Genomic DNA, 24,937 nt, shown 5'->3' with positions numbered 1-24,937 from the left:
AATAGACAAACCGTTGAAGCCTTTTGCTTTTGAAAATTTAAAACTTGGCACTAACTACATACACACATAGTTTCACGCACTAGAAGCATTAACCAGACGAACATGGTCGCCTACCTCAGTAAATAGAACTTCAGCCAGCCACAGAAGATGGTTGCTCAGCCTTCCAACCTGCATTCCTCCTTCTCCCATAAACCACCGTGATCCCCACTTGTACAGCAATCACCCCTTTTGAAGTCTCATCTTCTAAGTGATCCGTCCCAATTACAGGACTGACGAAACAATGTGACCTCCCTGCTTGGGCCTCCAAATGCTGGGATTACAAGTATATGCCTTCGTTTTAGTAGTAAAAGAATATAATTTAAAATTTAACATCGAATATAACAAAATGTGACCACTTTTATCACTGAAGTGAATAGTTCCTAATGTTTCTTTTTGGGGGGTGTGTGTTTGTGTGTGCGTGTGTGTGTCTGTGTGTGTGCGCCACATGAGTGTGGCAGTTAAGTGAATGAGTGTGTGCATATGTAGGTCAGCAGTCAACATCATATGTCATTCGTCTGAGGCTTTCCTTTAGCTGGAGGCCTAAAAAGTTACAGAATATTGTTTAAATATCTTATGAACTTCAAGCTCTTTCTCATCCATTTTTATCATGTCACTTACTCAATAAAGAACCCAAATTCCTATGTTTTCCCATGGTGTAGCTCCGTGTCCCATTGTCTCCTCCACTGTTTTGAAAGCTAGTAGTTGAGTCCAGAGCTTGATCCTACTTATGTCTGATCTGTTCGGCCAGTGATTTTCTCTCCTCTGGGACCTCCACGATATGGATATGACACTGGCAATAGCCAAGGTTTAACAAGCATATCCATTTGTTTATTCAAGGTATAAAATGATAGTTACATAAGTTTTCATTCACTAAGATACTTCATGAAGAGATTTGTCGCTCATCTATTTTCGGTTACTTGTGACATTTCATATAAACAAGGCAGGAAAAAAGGCTTACGTGTTTTTAACGAATTTGAAGGTAAGTCGATTCTCTATTAACCCTTCGAAATGATCAGGTTTTAAGGTGTCATGTATTTAGACACTTTGGATATATTAATAATACTCATTGAAACAACTGTGTTTTTGAAACTTGAATGGTCCTGTTCGGCCACTGAGAGTCTCGTTAGGATGGCTCATGGACTCTTCTGACCCGGTTCTGATAGTCACCGAGTTTCTTGGCTCCCTGATATGAGCAGATGCTCCAGGTTCAGTCTCACAAAGTTCCTCCCATCAGTTGTCACTCCTTTTTGTAGGAATTGGCATTTCCACACCAAATTCCGTGCGAGAGGGACGCTCAAAACTAGTATGGTCATTGCGTCATAAGCGTCTCTAAGGATAGGAAAAACTCACTCGTCACATTCACAACACACACGCGCACACACACACACACACACACACACACAATAAGCAAATACAAATTTAAAGTAAAGGAAATATTTGTTTTTACCTATTATTTGGCGGATTTCCGGCCATTCTCTCTGTACTTCTAGCACGGACTTCAGTTTTGCACACAGAGGGACATAATCCATGTAATCTATCAGTATGCGGACAATGTTGCCCACCAAGTGCTTCATCCATGGAACTGTAATGAACTCACAGAACTGAGAAAAATGACAACAGGTAATTTAGTGGTACTTTAGTATATTAAACATATAATTGGTATTATCTTTTTATGGGAATGAAAGCATTCATGATTATGATGAAAAATGAAAAAGAAATGCCATTTGAACTATTATTACTTTGAACAGATAGTACTAAATGCATTTTTCACGTTTCTGTTGGGATCACAGTGAACATGACATAGAAGGTTTTTTTTTCTCTCTAGCCCCAATATTCTACCAAGTGGGTACAGGTGGATAATTGCATTTTAAAATTGTTTGACACCCTGTTTCCAACCCAAGAAAAGAAATAGCCTTTTTTCCTGGCCCACTTTATGTGTATCTGTCTACAGTAATAAGACACAAAAAATGAGAAGTATATAAATTAAATTCTCTGTGCCATAACATCCTTAATTGAGTGACGTTTCATGGGTTAAACTGGAAGGTTGTGTATTTTATTTACAATATAAAATACCCTCCAGAATAGGTTATAATTTGGCTATAAAACAAGACTTAATACCATTAATCCTAAAGCCATTTCATTTATATTTTAGGACCACAATGCTATATATCTAGGAATAACAGGAAGAAATTTTGGATATTTTATAAATAACTAAACGTTAAACGACATACTCCTGATCAACTTTGGAAGTCCACGAATAAATCTAAAGGGTTAAAAAAAATTAAAACGTAAAGATTCCTGAGAAAAATTAGTTGAAGGACTGATCCAAAAAAAAGACGGAAAGGAGCTCACCGGATTATCTTTTATTACGCAAGACGTCCATCCCGGCAGTCCCTCCTCCTCTATCTCTGACCACACAAATGAGTTCCCAAAGATGTCTCCGTGCATGCAGTCAAAGCACAGCTCCACTTGGTAACCATTGTTCAGCAGCAGCCTCAGCATGATCTCATCATTTAGGGCGTACTGAATGGCACTGGGGAAGCGCGTGTCATTCACATGCATAAAGTAACAGTTGACGTTAGCCCCATAGGAGAGAAGCAGCCGGACGATTTCATGTCTATTGGCCCTCACTGCCACGAGGAGACAGTTGAGGGGATCTAAGTTGGGGTCTGCCCCTGCAGCCAGAAGGACTTCAGTGCAGTGGATATCATTATTAGAGACCGCAAAATACAGTGCAGTCTTTCTCTCGTCATCGTAGCTCTGGGAAATGTGGTCGGCGAGCAGGGCGTTGACATCAAAACCATTTTCAATGAGCAGTTCGAGGCACTGGGCATTTTGTCCATCGGCTGCTGAGTGAATTGGGGTTAGGCCGCTTTTCTCAATTGCGTGTTTGGATGTTACTGGGATCAGATATTTCAGAGCACTAGAGGAAAAAACAAACCTCCTTTAACTCCATTGCATAAAGAAAATCAAACAACTAAATAAAGCTTGTCTCGTTAGACAAGTGCTTTTACTTTGTTTAGCTTTCCATATTTCCTCTACATAACTTTGTGAGACTTGTTTAAACTTTGCGAGTCAAGAGACTCCTGTTTAATTTAATGGGATTTAGTTGAGTTTCAATTTAGTTTCCCATCCTAAAAATCCCCAGGGAACATCCTGTATCTTCCGTGTTTCGTTCTAGGTTTTAGTCCTCAGGGCTCTCCCCACACTTCTGCCTCTTGACAACAAAGTTTATAAATCAATAGATGTGATTGCCAAATTGCCAAAGAGTCATGGCATAGAAGCACACTGCATAACCCTGACCACTAGAAACCATGCAGTCTTGGCAAATGACTTGCACGGCATACGCATAACCCTTTCATTTAAAGATGAACAATATAAAGGCTTAAGGAGAACAGGACTTGTCCAAGGTCCTACCTTCCAATGTGAAAGGAAGAGATGGAGTTTTGATCTTTTGATTCTTATTGTTTCTATTTCATTGATTTTTAAGCCACCTGTATATATCGCCCACATACATCCTGTCTCCTATACAGCTCTCAATGAATTCTTAGCACAAAGCAGAACCTTCCGTATTCCATCAAACCTGTATTGGTCAGATGAAATAACGGTTCCCAAGCTCATGTTTCTAAATACATGTGATGAATGCTTGTGAATTTCACACTTCACTCACCATGTAGCCACTCAGGAGAGCCACAACCAAGGATAACTTGATCTCCTGTGCCTAACTCAGAGCTATCATGTGTGAATTTATGAACGCTGGGAGTAAATCCAGGTAAACTTTAACAACATGTCACTTCGCATCAATTATGCGTCACTGGTCCCTTAACTTGGCCCGTGTGGCTACCAGAAATAATAAACCCTAGCTCTCTCAAAGTTTTTGAACGTGCGACTTATTTTTTAATTTCTGAAAATCATCATCGTTTGGTGGAGAGTTTAATGTTGCGATTCTAGGCTTCTATTACTGTATTGCTTATAACATTTTGTGGTGGAAAATTCCACTCAGTCTAGGATGTAATGAATCTTTTCTATTTAACAATATACTCATCGTTAGAGTATCATATACACTCTGCAATGCTAGGAAATAGCTGAAGTACAGCACAGCATGACTACAAATTCTAATCCTTGGTCAACGGCAAAACGTTCAGAGACTTCGTACTCATTTGTTGAACTTTTTTTTTTTAAATACAGAAGTGCCAAATGGTGAAGATTTCTCAATTACAACTTTATTCCTCTACAAGGAATATTTTTTATTACTAAAAAGAATATTAAAAATTCATTCTGTGAAGGTCAAGAGTATAGAATAAGAGTGAAAAAGCTATGAAATCATTTCCAAGCATCGAAATAAAAAAAATGTGTGGCTATTTCCCTTGGAGATTTGGGGGGAGTATCCCATATCGAGAGATTGTACTGTACACACGCCTTAGTGTTGTTGTTGTTTTTTTTTTTTTTAACTTAAAGTGATCGCCTTGATATCTTACTTACAGATAATGTCCCTCATAGGCAGCTCGATGTATGGGAAGATGCCCCGCTCTGTTGGGTACGTTGCCACTTCCTCCGTATTTCAGCAAGAGGGAGATGCAATCAGGGTTTCCACCTCCTGCTGCCTCGAATAGCACAGATGCCCCATCATCCGCCAAAGCAAACACATCACCACCTGGCGGTGTAAAGCACGTGGCTTAGACGGCTGGGCAGTGTTAAGACTTTCTGTTAAAGTAGTCTGTCATTTTCTTCTTTCTGATAAAAGCTTAACCATTCGATAACAGGCAACATGCTTCATTTTACTAAACTCTCAAGGAGAGGGAGTCACAAGAACGTGAATGAAAACAAGCCAGTCCTGCTTCGAGAAATATGATCATGAGACTTTTAAATTTGATAACAGGTAGCATTCTCTCAAAACTATTTATGGATACCTACAGGGCACAAATAGTGTGTGTGGCCCTAAACTGAATAAGCCTGACTCACAGAGCTTAAAGAGCAAATGAAACGGTAACTAGAGAACACACAGTGTAGCCAGCTTTGGGGACAGCTTTGTAGAACATGTACCATAAAGGGAAGAGAGTCATCTCTGATAATGGACCTGGCTGCTTACTTCATGGATTGGGATTTGGTTTTTTTATGTGTCTCTGTTTCTCCCTCTGTAAACTAATGTAGCTTATTCCTCTGGGATTGTGTGATAATTCAATGAACATACATTGGGAAACACAAAAAAATGCTAATTTTCACCCATACAAGGTCCTTTGGGGGATCGTGTGGTTCACTTATGGATGAGTCTGGGGCTTGGAAGTTGACAAGGGTCTCATAGAGAGGAGGTGGAGCTAGGAGCTAGCGGTTAGGAATTGAGTTTCTCCTGGCTGTACAGTTGAAACATTGGAGGTCTGAGGGGTAGGGAATGACACCATCTGTTGGAGAGGTTGGGAAAGGATTTATGAGAATATCTCGAGAGACCCACTTTGAATTTTTACTGAATATTATCCTAAATGAGAGCAAGGATCTTGACCTAAATTGACGCAGAGAGAACAGCCATATTCTGTTTTGCCAGATATGTAGGATTGGAGTAGTGAAGCTCAAGGCCTGGAAAAGCAATTCTAATTATCAGAAGCCATTGCAGCGGTGTTTGGAATAGAACACATTATTGATGTTGCACTTGAGCTAGAGGAACTCAAGCTGTAGTGCATGGTATGGGTTCCCTGACAGGAAGAATAGAAATCTGGAGAAGAGTTAGCAAATGATCATACTGGTCTAGGAAAGGCGGGAAGGACCTGACAAAGAAGGCAGACACATGGCAACGTGACGATAAGGCAGACTTTGGTACTTTGCAACAGTTGGGTTTGGGAAAGAAAGTGATAGAGATTTAGAGATAAATCCAACCTCTCGTCCCAGTTAAGGGGGATTGAGACATCAGAAAATGGAAGGGAGGAGAAATCCAGCCAAGATGACAGTTAAGGCCTTCTTCACAAATCTATGTGGAAACTGGGCTGCCTCTAGAGAAAGCAATCAGGGCTGGTCTTGCAGATCTCCGTTGGTCATAATGAATAGAGGTTAAGTCGTAGAATCGGGGTTCAGTGGGGGTCCAGGATAAAGCCCCACCCCTTTATACTCAGGAGAGAGAGGAAGACAGAGTAACTGCCTTCACGTACCTTTGTGAATAAGATGCTCCAGCACATCACAGTGGCCATACTCAGCAGCCACCCCTAAGGGCGTGACTCCAAAGCCATCTCTCAGGTGGACGTCACCTCTGTGATTCAGGAGCAGAGTGATAATATCTTTGCGGCCTTGCTTCGCTGCTTCATGCATTGCTGACCACCTCTTGACACAGGGCTGTTCAAGGCTGGTGTTGTATTTAATCAGTGCAGATACTATGTCATAGGAGCCCTGTTTTATAGCTTGAACAGAATGTTAACATGAAGTTGCCTTATCAACACGAGGACTTCAGATGGAACTGATTTATTTAAACTAACATCAAAATAGCTAGCACCCATTCTCCCTTCTTGTAAAAAGATAGTGTATTCCTCATGTGCTTTTGCTTTCTCATGCCCAAATTTCTATGTGTGCAGTCTGAGTCTGTAGGACTCAGAGTGGGTAAGAATTTCACGACAAGTGGTCATCACCAAGATGTATAGATTTTGTGGGTATTCATTCCAAACTTCAATCTCTTTACCAAAAATATGGGGGCATACTATGTATGTTGTACAAATTAAATAATGTATGTTAAGCATTACCTATGGTACCCAGTATAAAATATGAGCACAATAAATTATTCTTAGTATTGGTATTATTCCTAGGAGGTTGGTCCCCATCGAAACACGTATTTTCCCTACCAAAGATACCGTTCATCAGCAAATTGTACTCCAGTCGAGGAACAGGTAAAGAGCTGGACCCTACCTCAGAAGAGGGAGGTGAAGTGTGCATCTCTTCTTATTATTATGTTTTATGCTGATAAACGCCACTTCCTGAACTCCCCACCTGCCACTGTGGTTCTGAGGTGCATTACCTCATTCTCTTAGCTGCTGTCACTGCTAAGAGGGGTGAGCTTGATTTTACCTTATTGCTATTGTTTCTGGTTTTTAAATTTTAGGGGCAAAATCTCATGATAATGGGTCTCTTTCCTTTATGATGCCACCTGTCTGCTTCCCTCTGGAAGATGCTATTAGCATGATTGACCTTTCTTCATGGAAAAAATCAAAACAAAACAGAGTATGCAGGAAATGTTCAACTAAAGTAATTTCTTAAAATTTATACTTTCATTTCTTATTTAATTCTTTGGAAGAATGTATTTTCCATAGAAATAATAATTCCATTGGTGAGGATTCATCCTTTACAGATAATCTGTAAAGACTGTCTAAACTAATAACCAACTGAAATAATTAAATCCATAAGGTGCATTATGAGTCAACATAGTTGATAATAAAATATGAACTTATGTGTAGTTTTATACATAGTCTTTTATGTATGGTATTTAAATATAAATTATATAGAATTTGAAAATCAAAATTTCAATTTCTTTATTAGAATTTATATGGTTTACATATTCAGATTTTTAATTAGAATTTTACTTAATTAGAATTGGTATTACTTAAGATACTCTTGGAAATCTGCGGTTTGCTGGCTTCCCCTGTTTATTTCTGCTTTGTCATTTTCTTCCTCTTCTGAATTCATGAGTTTCATTAGTAGTTTACATAGCATCTCCAAGTGACTCAGAAAACTCACAGAGAAGGGAGCTCTGAGACTTCTGGGTAAGGACTGAGAAAGTGAAAGAGGAACGAGCTGAGGAAGGTACATTTTGATTTGTGAGGTGGACTGTCAGAAGTGACATGGACTGTGAACGTGGAGAGTCATGGAGAACGGAGACCAGTGGATCCGAGACCCCAGGACAAACAGTTCTCAGAGCTCCACACCCAGCTGTGCTGGCTACGGTCAGCATGAGGATCCAGCAGAGGAAAGATGGACACCATGACCCCTGGATGAACACAGAGTCCATCCAAGGGCAAAAACCATCCTAAGTGTCAGATCGCCACAAATCTGATACTTTACCACTCATCAGGAAACGCTAACACGACTGTATTCCATCGAGCACAGCAAGTCAGAGCCAGATGGCTGAGCAGGAGGAGGGGTCCTGGGTGGTCTTAGGCTTATTTCATTTTTGCCATCTGAGCATACGGCATGAGTAGGCACGAAGATGAAGGATTAAGTCAAGAAAAACATTAAAAATGGGGTAACATGGAGAAAGGACCTTTCCCCATCTTCTCTCTCCTTTGTGCATTAATGATCCATGAGCAGCAAGTTTCAAAGAACAAAACATAAACTCACCTTGATGGTCCATTTTTTTTTTTTAAAGTCCATTGATGCTGTCTCTATATTTCTCAAGAGATTTTGGGAAATTAAGACTCTGAGTTTTTGCAGCTGCAATGACTTTTTATTAAATTCCCTTAATTTACTCTCCGTATGTGCCTTCCTGGTAGCATTTGCATTAATTTCCCACTTACGTTTATCTAGCTCTTCTACGAATTGCAAGCAAAAGAGTAATCGATGCCTTTAAATCCAGAATGCCCAGCAAAGCATCTGGCTTCTCTTTTCTCGGGGAACTATCATAGATGAGCCCTTACCACGGTTTCAGACAGGATATAAGTCCACAGATCTCAGGTACCAAACCCCAAATACTTTTTTTTTCTTTTCACGTTTACATGACTTCATTTAATAGTCTAGATTCTAAGTCTGTCCACCTAACTGCAAATTCCATGACTTTCTTTTTCTTTTTTTCTTTTTTTATTAACTTGAGTATTTCTTATTTACATTTCGATTGTTATTCCCTTTCCCGGTTTCCGGGCCAACATCCCCCAAGCCCCTCCCCCTCCCTTTCTATAAGGGTGTTCCCTCCCCATCCTCCTCCCATTACCGCCCTCCCTCCAACAATCACATTCACTGGGGGTTCAGTCTTGGCAGGACCAAGGGCTTCCCCTTCCACTGGTGCTCTTACTAGGATATTCATTGCTACCTATGAGGTCAGAGTCTAGTGTCAGTCCATGTATAGTCTTTGGGTAGTGACTTAGTCCCTGGAAGCTCTGGTTCAAACCCCAAATTCTTATTCCACCCACGTGTCCCTCAGGAAAGCCAATGTTACCTTGGATCACACACAGTCAATCTCACCTCTTTCTTTAGTCATCAGATTCTTTGGGTTGCTACTGTTTGTTTTTGGTTGGTTTGTTTTTGTTGGTTGGTTTTGTTTTGTTTTTCAAGGCACAGTTTCTCAGTGTTGTCCTGGCTGCCCTGTTCTGGAAATCAGCCTGGCCTCAGACTCAGAGGTGCGCTTGCCTCTGCTTCCTGAGCGCTGGGATTAAAGGGCATGGAGCGCCACTGCCTGGCCAATCGTCATATTCTCATTCGGCATTAGTAGGGGATGAAGGTTGCGAAGCGGATGCATAACGAGGTTCAATTGCCACCCTTTCTGCACAGTGCCACAGCTGTAAGCTCTTAAGAGGGGCCGAGCTCAGTACGGTCCACAGCATCTCCTCGCCTCTCGATTCTCACGTGACTATTCTGACGTAGAAGGCTCCTCTTTCCCTCATCCTCTCTAGCGCCTTCTCTGGCAGCATCTTGGACACACACTCTCCCTTCCATCTTGACCTTATCTCGTGGGCATTCCTTTAGATTTGTCACCCATGGTGTCACTGAACTAATTAGCACCCTCCTGCTTTTCTGTACACTAAGAGTTAAACTCCATGGCAAACTTCCATGACGCCTTTTGTGGGACGGGAGAATGAAATTCATGGGCAGATGACGTAGGGCTGGGAGCATAGAAAGGTTGGGGAAGGGAAGGCATTCAGACAAAATTTTAGCCATTGCTCAGTGGTTCCTAAAAAAACACTTATTAAATATTTATAATGGCTCCAAATTATCAAAATTCTAGGAAAAAACCATTTACCAATCAGAAGAGGTGTCTCTCCTTTGTCATTTTTGGTGTTGGGCCATACCCCTTTTTCTAGCAATGTCTTGACATTTTCCACCAGACCAGCTTTGATTGCCAGAGTCAAGGGCGTTTCTCCATCACAAGTCTTGAATTCCCAGAGTGTCTTATAGGATGCTGAGATGTGAAAGCATTTCGTTGAGAAGTTAAAACCACACCTGCTTATGTGATTTTGTATAAATCAGAATCACCTAATACTATACACATAATATCGAGTAAAATAATAAAAAGATTACCAAAGGACAGTGAGGATCAGCAGACACATAGATTGGCTAATCCAGCTGACAACTGGGGAAACCAACATCTATGCCTCGACTTATTTATCTTTAAAATAGGTTATTAATTCTCATTTCTTAATGCATTGTAAATTAATTCCCCCATCTTTTAAATATGTAAATTGTATATGAGATTGGTTTTGTCAAATGAAGAATATAAATGAGAAATATATATGAGTGGACATCTCTTTGTGCTACAGAAGAAAGATCATCAATGCCATTTATATCCGCCAATCTGGCTAATTCTCTAATTGTCTGGCTAATTAGCAAATATTTCTCATCTCTCGAAGCAAAAATTAGAAAACAACACTGAAGCTTAAAGGTAAGACATTCTTAATATATTTTATACAATGCAGAGATGTGGAAAAATACTAAAATAGAATGCTGTGTTGATTTATCACAGCGATGCTTACATTATTAAAATATTAATGTAATATAGGGACAACCACTATTTGTTGTAACATTATATATATATATATATATGTACATATATATATATATGTGTGTGTGTGTGTGTGTGTATAATTTTGGAAACTAGATCAAGAATAGTTGAAAATGAAAATTTTAAATTAACTCTTAGAAATCTTTTAGTTTTTTTCTATGTGTATTTGTAAGACTATGTGAGTAGATGCGACCTGTGTGCAGGTGCCCACTTAGGCCACAAGAGGGCGTCGGATCCCTTGGAGCTGGAGTTACAGGTGTTTATGAGCTGCCTGAGATGATATCCTAACTGCTGAACCATCCTACCAGCCGCCCACCCCAATTAACTTTTAAAAGAAAACCAACTTTCTATTTGAATAAACTAACTTGTGACCTCTGACACACTTTTATCCATCACACGTGATGACAGTAACTTTCTGACGGCCTGCATCTTGGGTGAACAGATGCAAAAGTTCAATTGCAGAGGCCACACGCTGTGCTAGTCTTTCATTTTCGCTTGTTATGTTCAGCTCGCACAGCTATAACATCTACAGTTTCACTCTAGGTTTTTGTGGGTTTCCTTACCGTCCAGAACGGTCTCAAGTATCTGCTGAATGGGTTGAACCACAGCCTCATGCAATGGGAACCACCCCTTCTCGTCCGCTTCTTCCAGGGCATATTTATGTAGCACATACTCCTGGAGCTCAAAAATGTGACCTACGCAAAACGTGTGGACGCATTACACGCTGGCCCTGACCAGGTGAACGGACACTTGGCTCCACCCCCTTGTAGCATGCACGCCCACTCACCTTGCCTGATGGCCTCCACAAGCTTTCTGTTTTGGTCACTTAGTTGGACCGATCTGGCAGAGAATAAGAAAAATAATCAAGCCTTATTTGTCCTAGTGATGCATTTCGAGGATCTGAACAATAGACTTTAGTTTTTATAAGTATATATGTAATAATACTAATTTTCAAGAAAATCATGTAGCTGATATGCTCCACTTGGAAAATTTCTCTGAAGTCTGACACAGAGTGCACTAGCAGAGTACAGGACTAAGAGGTTTTGTGGGGGTCTCTCGAAGTAATAGATGTGGGATAAATGACTGGAGTCAGAATCAAGGGGTGCAGGTCATAGGCTGAGTTCATGACTCGGGAAAAGTGGGGTAGCCTTTCTGGACGTTGTTTTCTTCACCTGGGTGGGGTTAGATAACTTTCAAAACTACGTGCTCAATAAACGTTACCTGGTTCTTAGGAATTGCTGAGAGATACTATGAGTTTATGGCCCGTGGACATGTTAGATGTATTTATCCAGTCGGTTAACAGGCCGAACATTGAGTATACTCTCAGTCAGTGGCCTGGCAGTCAGGCGTTAAGCTCACAGGACAATCGTGTGGCATGGTGCTTGTTAAATGGAAACAGGAACTTCCTAACAAAAGTATTAGCTCTGTTAAGCAGAAGCTCCTGCTAGCATTACAGGATTCTGGATGCCTTGTGGGGTGCTCTCAGAGTCGAAAATCTGTCAGAGGTTTTAGCAACTATGAAAAAGTTTAAAGACCACACGTTTTTATGTAACATGTGCCCTTTTAAAAGTTAAAAGATCATGTTTACTTTCAAGAGTTGAAGAGGAGGTGTTTGGAGAGGTAGTTAGCTGGTATAGCGCAAGCTGCATGGGCATAAGAACCTGATTTCAGATTCCCCGGTCCATGATTGTAACCCCAGGCAGAGAAAAGACGATGCCTGGGCCTTGTCCAGCAAGGCAGTCGAGCTAAATGCCAGATACGGTGAGAGATCCCACTCAATACTGACCTCTGGTCTTGTTAGAGGTGTGTGCAACTGTGCTCATGGGTGCATGCAGACACACACAGAAACACATACACACACATAAACATACTCGGCACACACACACACACACACACACACACACAAGTGCACTTCACACACAGCTCAGAAGCAGTAATTTCATAGCAACGAGTAGACTCATAAGCACTAGTAAGTTCCAGACTAAAATTTGAGACACAATAATAGAATGAAAAGGTTAACCGAGGCATAATGTTTCATTGTGTGTCAGGCATAGCAGGCATTATTTTTTGCAGTTTTAGATTCTATTGTCACTATGTTTACAACATCAGTTTTATGTATGTTTTAACGTGTCTACTCACAAGGGTTAGCGGAGAAGCCGGCAGCTAGCATACATGTAATAATGGACCGTCTGTCAGTCTGCTTGATACTGTTCTCACAAATGTATTCAAACTTTACTCATTGTTCTTCTAAAGGCCACATTAACTTAGGACATAGGCAATCTCCGAACAAATTCATCTATGGATTTCCCACTTAGGAAATTGCCGTTTTCTACATGAGATGCAGATTTGTAGAACGGATTATTTAAATATCTGCAAAGTTGGCATTTTTAAGTTGCCAGGCATCCCAGCAGAGAAAGAGTGTGTGTGTGACAGGCGAAGTAAGCGTTTTATAGAGGAGGACTGAGTCTCCCGGCAAATGCCTGCCACAAAGAAGTTTGTTGAAGGTAGTTGGTGAGAACGCTACCTTTCAGGGTGGAACACGGCCTGACTCGCTTCAATGGATTCCTGAATACAGAGCTGGATGTCATAACTGGCAAGATGCTCATCGTTAGGATCATCGTGAATATCCATATCTGCAAATAATTTTGAAAGAGTCGATTTCTTAGTCTCAACAAGGATTCAAAACAATAGGCGCGAGTAATGTAACAAATGCAAAATGAAAGCCTTCCCTTGGTAAACACACACAAATACCTAAGATCTTAATCCATGCATATGGAAACTCCTCCCTATTAACCTCAGAGGTTCCGTTGAAACTGTAATTACCTGCCCCTTGAGTGTCTATATCTTCTAACTTTGACTTCTCAGTACTGCCTCCAGAAGGCACCGTGGTCTTTCATCATGCTTCCAGTGGATAATAACTGGGGCCCGTTCGTTATTTCACATAGTACGTTAGAACCTTAGAACTGAGCTGGATCAAAGAGGCTCCGTCAACACAGATCCTTTCGTCTACAGTCCTCGGACGTCAGCTCTGCTGCTCTCAGAACACCATTGGCACATTTGAGACAAGGCTCATGTTATACCTGGGAATGGCGCTTCTGTAGATGCCCATTAATCCCTCTGACCATTTCTGTCTACCCATCACAAGTCATAGCTTTTGACCAGCCTTTCTCCCCTGAGGATACTATACAAAATGAAAATAAGTGCTCACTATGCTTTTTTTTTTAAAATCTAATTAGAAAAGTAAATATCTCTCTTTAGTGTTAAGTCAGCTCCTTTGGTGATAGGCAGGAAATTTAGTAAGTATAGAAGCTGAAAATAGTCCTACAGCGGGGTGACCAAGCAAACTGAAGTCATCATTAGTCGGCAGTTCTGCCAAGCCCAATGCATTCCTTCTGACATTGGACACAGCACCGAGCCTTTTCAAGGGGAGAAACAGAAGCAAGGTCTGCAAGCAATTTCCAGACACAGTTGACTTGTGCTGTGCATCTATCTTCTCTGTTCTCAAGGTCAGATAATCTCGAAAGACAGATCATCTAAATATGATGATAGGCAAGGTCCCCAGTCTCAGGACAGACTGCACAGAAACTATAACATTGTGAGGATTTTGTTCATTTGGCCTGGTGGTATATCCTTTGTAGGACCAGCACTCAGGAGTCTGAGGTAGGAGGTTCACAAGTTTCAGGCTGCCTTGAACTCCAATGATGAGTCCTTGTCTCAAAACATCAGAATAAGCAAAACAACAACAGAGATACTGTTCTGGATAAGCAGCCTTACAACTGTTTTAGAACGGGACAGAGAGGGGTGCTGCTAGGAGACAAACGTGAGATGGTCCCACGCTCTACTGAGCATGTTCCCTAAGGCTGACATGACTGTCTCCTTGTAGGCCAGGCCAGTGTGCATGTCTGGGATCTTCTTCATTAAATAAATTCAAATGGTACATATTTATTTACTATAAACTAGCCCATTGCCTGTTGCCCATCGACTGTAAGTACACAAGATCAGAGTGTAACGTCAGTGTCTGGAGAAGAATGTCTGCATGACCTGGGGTCCCCACATGTACCTTGAATGGTGAGTGAAGGAGATAATAAGTGGATGGGGAGCTCTTCCTTGTTCTTACAACTGACCATTTCTCTCAGGAATGCAGTTCTTCTCCCAGCAGTACAAACCGACTGCTGAGTCTGGATCTGGCTTCGTTTTCCTCTGCTCTGGGTTTTTACATCTGCTGCTTTCTTCAGAAGGCTGTCTTGGCTGCTCTGCACCCTGGTCCCCACTGCCTCAAGCCTGGCACAGGAGGCTTCCTCCTACAACAGCTCTTATTGGAATTCTCCACTTCCTCTCTCGCCCCCCCTTTTCAGTGAATGTCTCTTCTTAGGCGACATTTTCCTGCCATTTGAATGTACATGCATTCCATATTTGCTTTGCAAATTCTTCACATACTTGTGTTTTTATTCTCATTGGACCATTGCTTTCCCCGAGAGAGAACAAACCACTTTCTCTCTGGCAGTGCTGGGGACCCACGGTTTCACAATGCAAGGCAAGCACTAAACCCCACCCTTTCACTTTTATAGCATTTTCTTTTTTCTTTTTTCTTTTTTTTTTTTTTTTTTTTTTGGTTTTTTTTTTTTCGGAGCTGGGGACCAAACCCAGGGCCTTGTGCTTGCTAGGCAAGCGCTCCACCACTGAGCTAAATCCCCAACCCTATAGCATTTTCTTGGATATGTCCACCCCTAATTTATCTGCTCTCCAAAGCAGAAAATGACTTCTCTCTGGGATGACATGAAAGAGTTCTTGATACATTTTTTTTTAAAGTATGCACTGAGTTCTTCAGACAACACAATTAGATGACCCAGTTAACCCTTAAGCACTGCTGCCTTTCTTGCTGATGTAACTGCAGACATGCTTGGCTATGGAATTAGTGTGGAAGGCAGAGCCCTTCACCTGTTCAAATACCCAGCTGATATCTAACCCTGATTGAAATGTGGGCAAGCCGTGCACGAAACACTGCTTGTTTCTTAGAGGCTAGAGTTGGTCTGTGAAAGAGACCCTAACAGTTTCAATAGTGTTTTAACCACCATCAAGAGGGATGCTATTAGCTGGGCAGGGTGATTGGTCCACAGCTTTAGTGCCAACGATTGGGAGACAGAGGCAGGCAGTCCACGTGAGTTCCAGAACAGCCAGGACTGTTACCCAAAGTCAAACAATCTAGTCAATCAATCAAACAAACAAACAAACAAAAAAGGGGAATGTTATCAATATTCTTAGCTGTTTTATATACATAATCAAAATCCTGGTAAGATCATGAGGAAACCATGACAGAACAGACTCATCCTACAGGCTGTCTCCAGAAAAACTGACGGTTTAGATGACCATAAAGTCAATATAAGTGCAGTCAGGTGTCAGAATGGCCATGAAAGGGTGGCAATGGAATGGCCTGGAGGTATTTACAAGGAAGATGAAAAAGGCAGGTAGAGAGTGATTGATCTGTATTGAAAATTTGAATGACTAGGCTAATAGGTCAATTGGAAACTATTAAAGGTAACAGCTGCTCAAGGATATGAAGAAAAAGCCTGATGCCATTTTGGCATTAAATATCTTACTTCTCAGCCTGGAAAAATGACTTGGCCCTCTATTAAGAAAACTGTGCTGTAGAGCACTTAACATTGTTCTAGAGATCTCTGTCTCTCCCTCCCCAATGCATGAGTGCACATTCCTGCATGCCTGTGTGTGTGTGTGTGTGTGTGTGTATGTGTGTGTATGTGTGTGTGTGTGTGTCTGTGTGTAGGCCAACAGTTGGGTATCTAAGTTGGATATCTTCCTCTGTGGTTCTCTCACATTAATTTTGAGAGAGACCCTCTCACTGAACCTGGAGCTCACAGTTTCTGACAGACTAACTGGCTAGTGAGCTCCCAAGATCTTGATGTCTCCTTTCTCTTCAACATTAAGGCTGCAGATGCTCATAACCATGCTTGATGTTTCATACGGGTTCTGGGGATGTGAATTTGCACTGCCATGCACCTACTGCCTACTGATTAATATCCCCAGCCTCAATAGCATGAGAATTTTATGTGAATTGATTTCATTTATAATACTTGTTAACCTTGCTAAGGGTAGAAACCCAGTTAATGGCAAATTATGGATTTCTTCTCTGAAGAGGAAGGTCAACTTTGAATATAGATTTAACTCATGAACATGCTGACGTTCTTCTATGTTTCAGACAGCGTTACAAAAACAAAAAACAAAAAAAACCCAGCTGAATTCCATATTTCTAAATGCTAAATACATTGAAACTCTCACAGCTGATAACAGAACCTGAGGAGAGGGAGGAGAATGAGCTCTTCCAAAGCCTTCAGAAGCTACAGTCTGTTGCTTTGAACAGAAAACACTTTGATCCTGTTCTTGACAGTCAGCTCTCAGTGACAATAACTCCCAAAAATAAACACCAGCTTCCAAAGGCACACAAATCATTTGCTTTGGCTCTGCGCAGGGAGGTTTTATGTTGCACAGGGTGGTCTGAGGTTTCCCAAGATTGTCTTCATTCCGTACTTTTTGTTTTGGAGTCAAAACATCACTGTCCAAAAAATAGGATCAGCACACCAGTTGGTGCCTGACTGAAGCTGTCGGGAGGTTGGGACGGTGTTACATGACACAATGAAGGAGAGAGTACCAGGGAAGGGTACTCTGCTTGCATCAGACTCTCCAAACTGCCTCCCATTCGCACTGACAGCTTACTGTCAAGACCGTTGGTAGGTTTGTGATACCCCTTGGAGCATTCCTTGAACCGTGCTAACTCCTCTGTCATGACGTCACGGCTTTCCCTTTCCCCAAAACAAGGATTAAAAACAGTCACGTTTTTCATGAACTATTTTGTAGGTTCACTCCTGATTACATCTGAGTTTGTTGCCCCACCCGTCATGACTCTGTCTCGGGCATAACAAAACAAAAACTCTATCAGTCCATAACAAGGGTGGGATGAGAATCAGCTGAGTGGACAGTTCTTCCACTATGCAAGGAAAGGCTCTGACCATAAACATCACACTGCCCTCAGCACCTGTCAATCACTATCATTCTGTCCCATTAGTGGGAGAGTCTGTACTTTAGGGCACACTGTCCCCTCTTCCAGGATCCTTTCTAAAATGCCAGTAGCAGCTGGACCTGTGGTACACTCCTCTACTCCTGAGTAGCATATAGTTGACTGAGGCTGAGGTGAACCTGAGCTACATAGCAGAGATCACTTCAAAACACACAGACAAACAAACCAGAAGTAAAATGTCTGTGGCACCATGTGGGTCTCCACTATAGAGCCAGGATTTCTAGAGTTTCAGGAGGGGCACGTTTGGCAAGGTGGCAGAGGGTCACAGGTTGAAATATTGTGGGAAGTGGAAATGGACTAAAACAAGGACAATCCTAAAAAATTATGTTGCCTTTCTTTTATGCAAGTATAGTCCATTCTCAGACCCTGAGTCTCCAAAAGAAGTGCGGGTGTCTGCTGTGGGAGTGCTGAGCCTAGTTTGTGGAGGGGTTTCCTGAGCTGCTCTCCTGGTGTCCCACAGATGATCACGGGCATTTACCCTACCAGAGGAAAGGCAAGAGTTAAGTAGAAACATTTTCCAGTTCTTTGGCTTTGTTAAGAAAAGTTATTATAATTATCTGAAATGATGTTTATTTTTGTTTATCTGCATTATGTGAGTTGTATTTTTACTTTTAAGAGCACAACAAAATAAAAATACTTTTATGACTTTGATGCTTACTAGCGGTAATATACTGTTATTGTCTCAGGGTCCCTTAGTGCTAAGTCGCAAACTAGATACATGGTTTTAATCACTGATTTGAGCAACAGAGGTCACTAGTCCTGAAGAGTTAACAGAGACGGTGATACCTATTAGGATTGGGCTTCACTTCACAGTCACATGTGATCCTTGTTTACGATGAACACAGTATAACTAACAGATCTTTCTTCACGGCATTTGCCTCTTCTGTAAAAGAAAGTCTATGGATGATGGGAAGAAATTGATAGATCCAAATAGTGTCTTTATTTCTTAATAGCACAAGGTGTCCTTCTGGCACATGTAATACACGCACACACGCACACACACACACACACACACACACATACACACACACACACATACACACACACACACACACAAACTCACACTCACACACACAAACATGGTCCAGACATGGTCCAGAAAACAAACACTGTTTTCATGAAAACAGTGATTGTTTTCATGTCGCCTCAAAGATCTATAACTTTATATTTTGGAAAAAGAAATAAAAAAGTCAGACAAGACAATAAATCCTAATATGATGGATAATATACAGTGAGAATTCAGTGAGAATTGTCTAGAAGAATGAATGTGTAGACAAATGCCTTTAAGATGAGGCTGGGAGTGGATTTATCTTGTCCTTTCTTTGTATCATACATACCTTTTTGGGAGGGGGACCAATTCACATTCAGTTTGGGGGCTGCACTGACTAACATTTGATTTCTGTGTAAATTCTCTGTTGACAGGACCTGCTCCACCAGCTTTATTCATAACCAGTTTCACATAGCAGAAGTGGATATTTTCTTCTCCTTTAATTTCCAAGTCAAAGTCATTTGTGACAGAAAGGTGGGAGGAAGCAAAGTAGCTTTAGGAAATGACTCAGAGTGAAGGAAGGAGCTCTCCATGCCTACACACATGGGCTTCCGGAAGGAAACAAGCTCACAGGAAAGGGAAGAGCCCCGAACGATGGATGGCTGATCAATGGATTAGCTTCCCTCACACGCAAAAATGATCACAGTTAAAAATCTTTTCTTTGTAACTCTCCATCTACACATCTACCTTATAAAAATGATCAGGGTCGGAGGAAACGATATGTATGTGAGAATGTTTATATGAATTTAAACAACCAAAACTTCAGAAACGACTCAAATGACCCATGTTAATGAACGAGGAGGAGACAGTGATGCACCCACAATCAGTAGAATACAATAAAGTTATTAAAACTAATACATGAGAAGAATCCTAGTGTCATACTCAATAAACATCTTCATTTGACCAAATACAATCAGATGCTTTTAAGAAAATGAGATTTTTTATTCCCTCAGTTTTAATAAGGTAAAAGAAAACAAGACTTGAAATCATAAATCATATATATATGATTATATATATATATGCATATATATATATGATATCTGAGCCCGTTTATCTTAAGGGCTCAGTATTACTTTTCTACTGTTGTGATTAAATACCATGACCAAGGTAACTGTCTTAGTTGGGGTTTTAATGCTGTGAACAGACACCATGACCAAGGCAACTCTTATAAGAACAGCATTTAACTAGGGCTGGCTTACAGGTTCAGAGGTTCAGTCCATTATCATCATCAAGACAGGAACATGGCAGCATCCAAGCAGTCATGGTTCAGGAGGAACTTAGAGTTCTACATCTTCATCTGAAGGCTGCTAGGAGAAGACTGGCTTCCAGGCAGCTAGGATGAGGGTCTTAAAGCCTACACCTGCAGTGACAAACCTACTCCAACAAGGTCACATTCCCTGGGCCACTCCTTGGGCCACGCATATACAAACCACCACAGTAATTTCAGAAGGAAAGGCTTATTTGGGGTTTATGGTTCCAGAGGAATAAGACTCTATTACCATCATGGCAGCAAGGTGTGACAGCAGGCATTACACATGACAGCAGGAACAGCTGAGTGTTCACATCTCAAAGCACAAGCAGAAAGAGCAACAAACTTGAAGTCGAGCTAGGCTTTTAAATTTTCAAAGCCTGTCTCCAGCAACACACTTCCTCCAGCAAAGCCATACCTCCTAATCCCACCCAAACAGTGCCACAAGGTCTGGATCAAGTATTCAAATGCCCAAGAATATGGGACACATCTCAGGTGCACAAACCACCACAGGTACAGAACTTCAAAATTCAGTATACATATGCATTGTGATTTACTCACCATAGTACAGCTAATTGAAAAATGTCATCGTACGTAGCTAGTTTTATTTTCAGAACAACCATACTAGGAACAGTATAGGAATTCCTCAAAAAAATTTAAGTAGAGAAAAATAATGATCTATTTTATTTCTAGGAATTTCTGGAGCAACTGATTTCTGTACTCTCATGCTTACTGTGACAGCATTCATAATAAGCAGAGATAGAATCAAGTTAAACATGAATGCATAAAGAAAATGTGCTGTATATTACTGTGGAATGTTGTGCTGTCATAAAAAGAAGGGAATGAAGTCATTTGTGAAAAGAAAGATAATGCAAAGCATTATGTTGTTATATTATATTATATTATATTATATTATATTATATTATATTATGTAAAACAAACAAAACTCCAGAAAAGATATTGCAAGGTCTCAAAACATGGAATCCAAAAATGTTGACTCACAGAAACAGAACTAGATGGGACTCACCAAGGGCTTTGAGGTGGGTATTTAGAGAGATGTCTTTAAAAGGGTCTAAAGTTTCTATTATAAAGAGACGCAAGGATCTATCACATGGGAATGGTCCTACAGCTAACATACAATATCCCACACTTGAAATGCTTGAGTTTCATTAAAACAGGTGAAGCCCAGTGGGGACATTTCTTGGTGTGGGAAACAACAGAAATCTGACAGATTAATCAGTTACGTGTCTCATTCAAGCACAGGTGTCATTACCTTAGGTAGTATATCTGTCTGCGTTAGAAGAAATGCTTATATTTCAATAATTAGTGAGAGGCAGCTGCTGAGGGAGATGATGTCAATTTCAAATAACTTAAAACGTGTCTTTGTCTTACTCTGCTGGGAAAGGTGAATAAATAAATCAGCTACAAACACAGTAAACACATTATAAAGAATATTATGTATCATGTGTATATACGTGTGTGTGTGTGTGTGTGTGTGTGTGTGTGTGTGTGTGTGTAGGGGTGTGCATGTGGAGGTTAGGGTGTTTTATGTGATAGTCCTCTACTTTATTTAAAGAGGCATGGCCTCTTTCTGAGCCCAGAGCTCAATGATTTAGCTAGTTTAGTTAGCTACCTTGCCCTAGGGACCCCCTGTTCTGCCTCTAGAGGTTTGAGATAATAGGTGGCCTCCATGGCCACTTTGATCTTATGTAAGTGCTGGGAATCTGAACTCTAGTCCTCACACTGTATACTCTGAACCATTTCCCAAACCTCTTATTATTCTTATGCATATATACATCCACATGCAAATACGAGTGTGCAAACATCTTGCTGGAAGTGTTTGTTCCTAGCCATGGTTCATTTCATTGGGCATAAAAATTCCAGTGCAGTAAGTACTCAAGTCTATTCTAGACTCACTCAAGCAAGTCTGAGGTATTGCATAACTTAATATTTTGTGTGAAAGCCACGCAAAAGTCATTAATTTTTTCCTGTTGGAGGCAGTGGAGAATAGAGGCTGAACCTCTGCTCCAGTCCTGGCCTGTCTATATCAGCTGCCTGGTTATCAGTAAACACTTACAGCCATTATTGGAGGGCTGAACTTCTCTGGAATGAGGAGGTGCGAATTTATGTTTGAGCATTTTTGACTCATCCATGGATGGACAGGTCCTCTTGCATTTCTAAGATTTTACTCTCCTTCCTTTTCCAAGGAACCAGTTCTCTTTATCATTAAACTTCACCAGGTAGGTCACATAAATGTCCCATTTCAACTATTCCCAATACTTGTCTACCTTCAGCTTAGGTCCAGCGCCAGGGGCTCATTATCTCCACAGAGACCCTGATTCCCTGTCTGTGTTTATGTGTTGTGAGGACCATAAAACTCCTATCCCTACCTTGAAACTGAGATTAAATAGGCTCAACTTCTCTCTGTGTTCTTCAGAACTGTGCAGAGAAACTGTGACTCCTCTGGAACCCTTTTCAGTATCTCCTTAGGGGCTGTCCGGACTTCATTGAGCGTTCTCCTCCCAAGGCTGCCTAGTTTCTCTTACTGTGACCTTGTTATCTTGATAGATTTCCTGTGAATGCGCTCATTTATCCACCACCCCTTTCTAAAGGATCTCTGACCCACAGGCCCTGAGTGTAGCCCAACCGGTGCAGGCAGAACAGCACACCATCAAGTGGGTATACCCGCCTCTCTCATACATTACACATCTATTATGCCAAAAGACACGGAGTCTATCATGTTGCATGGTAGATTTGAACCACTCCTGCCCTGAGTTCTACAATCTATATTTTTCACACCATTTCCTGAGCCAGTCTCCAGGCCACTCCTTGTCTATTCCTCCTGTCTTTCATCTTCCTAAAGTTTGAACTCTTTTTCCCATCTGCCAAGAATGAACGCATCTCTACCCTCCCAACTATTTCTCTACTCACAGACTTAATAAGAAAGCCTTGTATGTTCTTATCCTCTGCCGACAAGGATATTAGCACAGAAATTAGCACGGGACAGAGGCCTCCAGGCTGGTATGGGTCTGTTACTTAGCATCGTTGAGAAAAGCTATTTATCCACTTATGAATCCCCATGAAGACATTATCAGTGCTCATGTCTCTCAGATCATCGCAGAATATGTGTAATACCTTGTGGAAAGACAACTTCATAGTATGGGCAGCATTCCTCTACGATGGACAGAAATACAAAAGAAAACTGGTCCATGGGTTCCCAGCAGTAATCATCCTAAGGGATCCTGGGTATTCTACCCATCATTCCAAAATACATATTCAACGTCAGCTGTGCCTCAGCCTCAGGACCCTCCAGGACCCACCCACCAATACAGTATGGACATTATTAGAGTTTCTTGCTTTTAAATACTGTGTCCTAGCTGCTGGGGAATGGCTCAGTCAGTAAAGTATCTACTGCATAAAATTACGAAAGCCTGAGTTAAAAATACCCAGCACCCACATGAAAACCAAACCAAACTAAACACAAACAAACAGAAAACCCAGCATCGTAACCTATGTCTGAAACACTAGCTCGGGACCCGTCGAACTCATCCTCCAGGTTCAGCTGAAGAACCTATTTCAAAAGGTGAGGTGTGATAGTGGAAGGTACCAGGGGCGACCTCAGGCCTCTATATGCACATATAGATACACATGCACACACATGTGCATATGCAAATAAAAAATAATAAACTTGGGCTATCAAAATAGGTTAGTCGTGAAAGTTGCTTGCTGCCAAATTTAAATGACCTGAGATCAACTCTTGATTCCCGTGTAGCAGAAAAATAGAACCCACTCCTCTCCTGAAAGTTCTCTTCTGAGCTTCCCAAGTATGTCATGGCACGGACATGCACCTATTCCCATATACAGACACATGTAAACAAATTTAATGAACACTTATCAAAGTAAATAAATAAATTCTTTAAAAAGCAATGCGTGGTAGACACCTTCCCGATGTTCTTTCTGTTCTTTCAGGGTTAGCACTAAGGCAAAGTCACAGATGTTCCTCAGAAAGTATGTATCTAATTAACTTAATAATCACCATAGCAAACGTTTACTGCAGCCTTCTGCACTGTTTACATTACATGGACCGAGTAACTCGATGCTCACAACACACGCTTCCAGTTTTACAAGTGAATCCAAAGCCAAGTTGGCCAGGCAACCTGTTCATGCGCACACACCAAAGGCCTGGTGGAGATGTGGTCATCGTTAACAGACCACACAGGTTTAGCTGGTTCACTACAGCTGAACAATTCATGAAGTGCAGGTATCAGTCCATAATCTACAAACTCATAAACTCCCCCCCAAAAAAAAGTTTTGTAAAAGAATTCAAACAATTCACAAACTCATTGACTCAGAGTAAACGTTGAGCATATTTTCATTAGAAATTATTAAGTACCCTTACAAAACAACTGAAGTATAAAATTATGATATATCTATATGCATTCAATAGAAATAAAGCCATTTTCTATGTAGACAATTCCTCAGACATTCTTCAGTGAATAGCCAATGAGCATTGGCGTCTGTTGCATCTTCAGGCCTTGCAGCCCCACAACTCATCCACAGGAGTAAATTTCCAGATCTACTCACTTCAGCATTTTTCTTTTCCATCTTAAAGGATATTTTTCGATCTGACCACAAAACATCTACCTTTTTTAGTCAATGATAAAAATTAGACTTCAGAGAGATTTAATTACTCACAAGTGTTGTTTCCACCCTCTAGTAACCATGAAAAAGCATAAGGCTCTTGGGGGTCCACATCATGCACATGGGTATTCCTCATGAATATATTCCTCCTTGATCTGTTTCTCTCATAATTAACTTAATAATTATGTTTAG

At 41.0% G+C, this 24,937-nt stretch overlaps 1 protein-coding gene and 1 long non-coding RNA gene across 4 annotated transcripts in view; one reads left to right on the top strand and one right to left on the bottom strand.

The window, feature by feature from the left end:
• LOC108350676 (uncharacterized) overlaps positions 1-24,937 on the top strand; it is a 59,963-nt gene that overhangs the window by 23,683 nt on the left and 11,343 nt on the right. The window contains exon 4 of one of the 2 annotated variants that reach the window (XR_010066116.1): positions 2,192-2,398. The exons of the other annotated variant lie outside the window; for it this stretch is intronic. This is a non-coding gene — a long non-coding RNA (uncharacterized LOC108350676). Of the gene's footprint in view, positions 1-2,191; positions 2,399-24,937 lie in introns of those variants that run through there. 2 annotated transcript variants of the gene reach the window in all.
• Asb15 (ankyrin repeat and SOCS box containing 15) overlaps positions 1-24,937 on the bottom strand; it is a 26,912-nt gene extending 1,975 nt beyond the window's left edge. Inside the window, exons 1-9 of one of the 2 annotated variants that reach the window (XM_039108616.2) lie at positions 24,800-24,937; positions 13,242-13,350; positions 11,505-11,557; positions 11,281-11,412; positions 9,959-10,117; positions 6,177-6,422; positions 4,522-4,693; positions 2,392-2,962; positions 1,487-1,640 (exon numbers count right to left, since the gene is read on the bottom strand). In XM_039108616.2, coding sequence (XP_038964544.1) covers positions 1,487-1,640; positions 2,392-2,962; positions 4,522-4,693; positions 6,177-6,422; positions 9,959-10,117; positions 11,281-11,412; positions 11,505-11,557; positions 13,242-13,350; positions 24,800-24,881 — 1,678 coding nt within the window. In that variant the 5' untranslated portion in view covers positions 24,882-24,937. The remainder of the gene's footprint in view (positions 1-1,486; positions 1,641-2,391; positions 2,963-4,521; positions 4,694-6,176; positions 6,423-9,958; positions 10,118-11,280; positions 11,413-11,504; positions 11,558-13,241; positions 13,351-24,799) is intronic. The other variant, XM_039108617.2, reaches the window with a different exon arrangement.

Source organism: Rattus norvegicus, chromosome 4, assembly GCF_036323735.1.
Source record: "Rattus norvegicus strain BN/NHsdMcwi chromosome 4, GRCr8, whole genome shotgun sequence".
NCBI lineage: Eukaryota > Metazoa > Chordata > Mammalia > Rodentia > Muridae > Rattus > Rattus norvegicus.
This window is presented reverse-complemented; position numbering and strand designations above follow the sequence as displayed.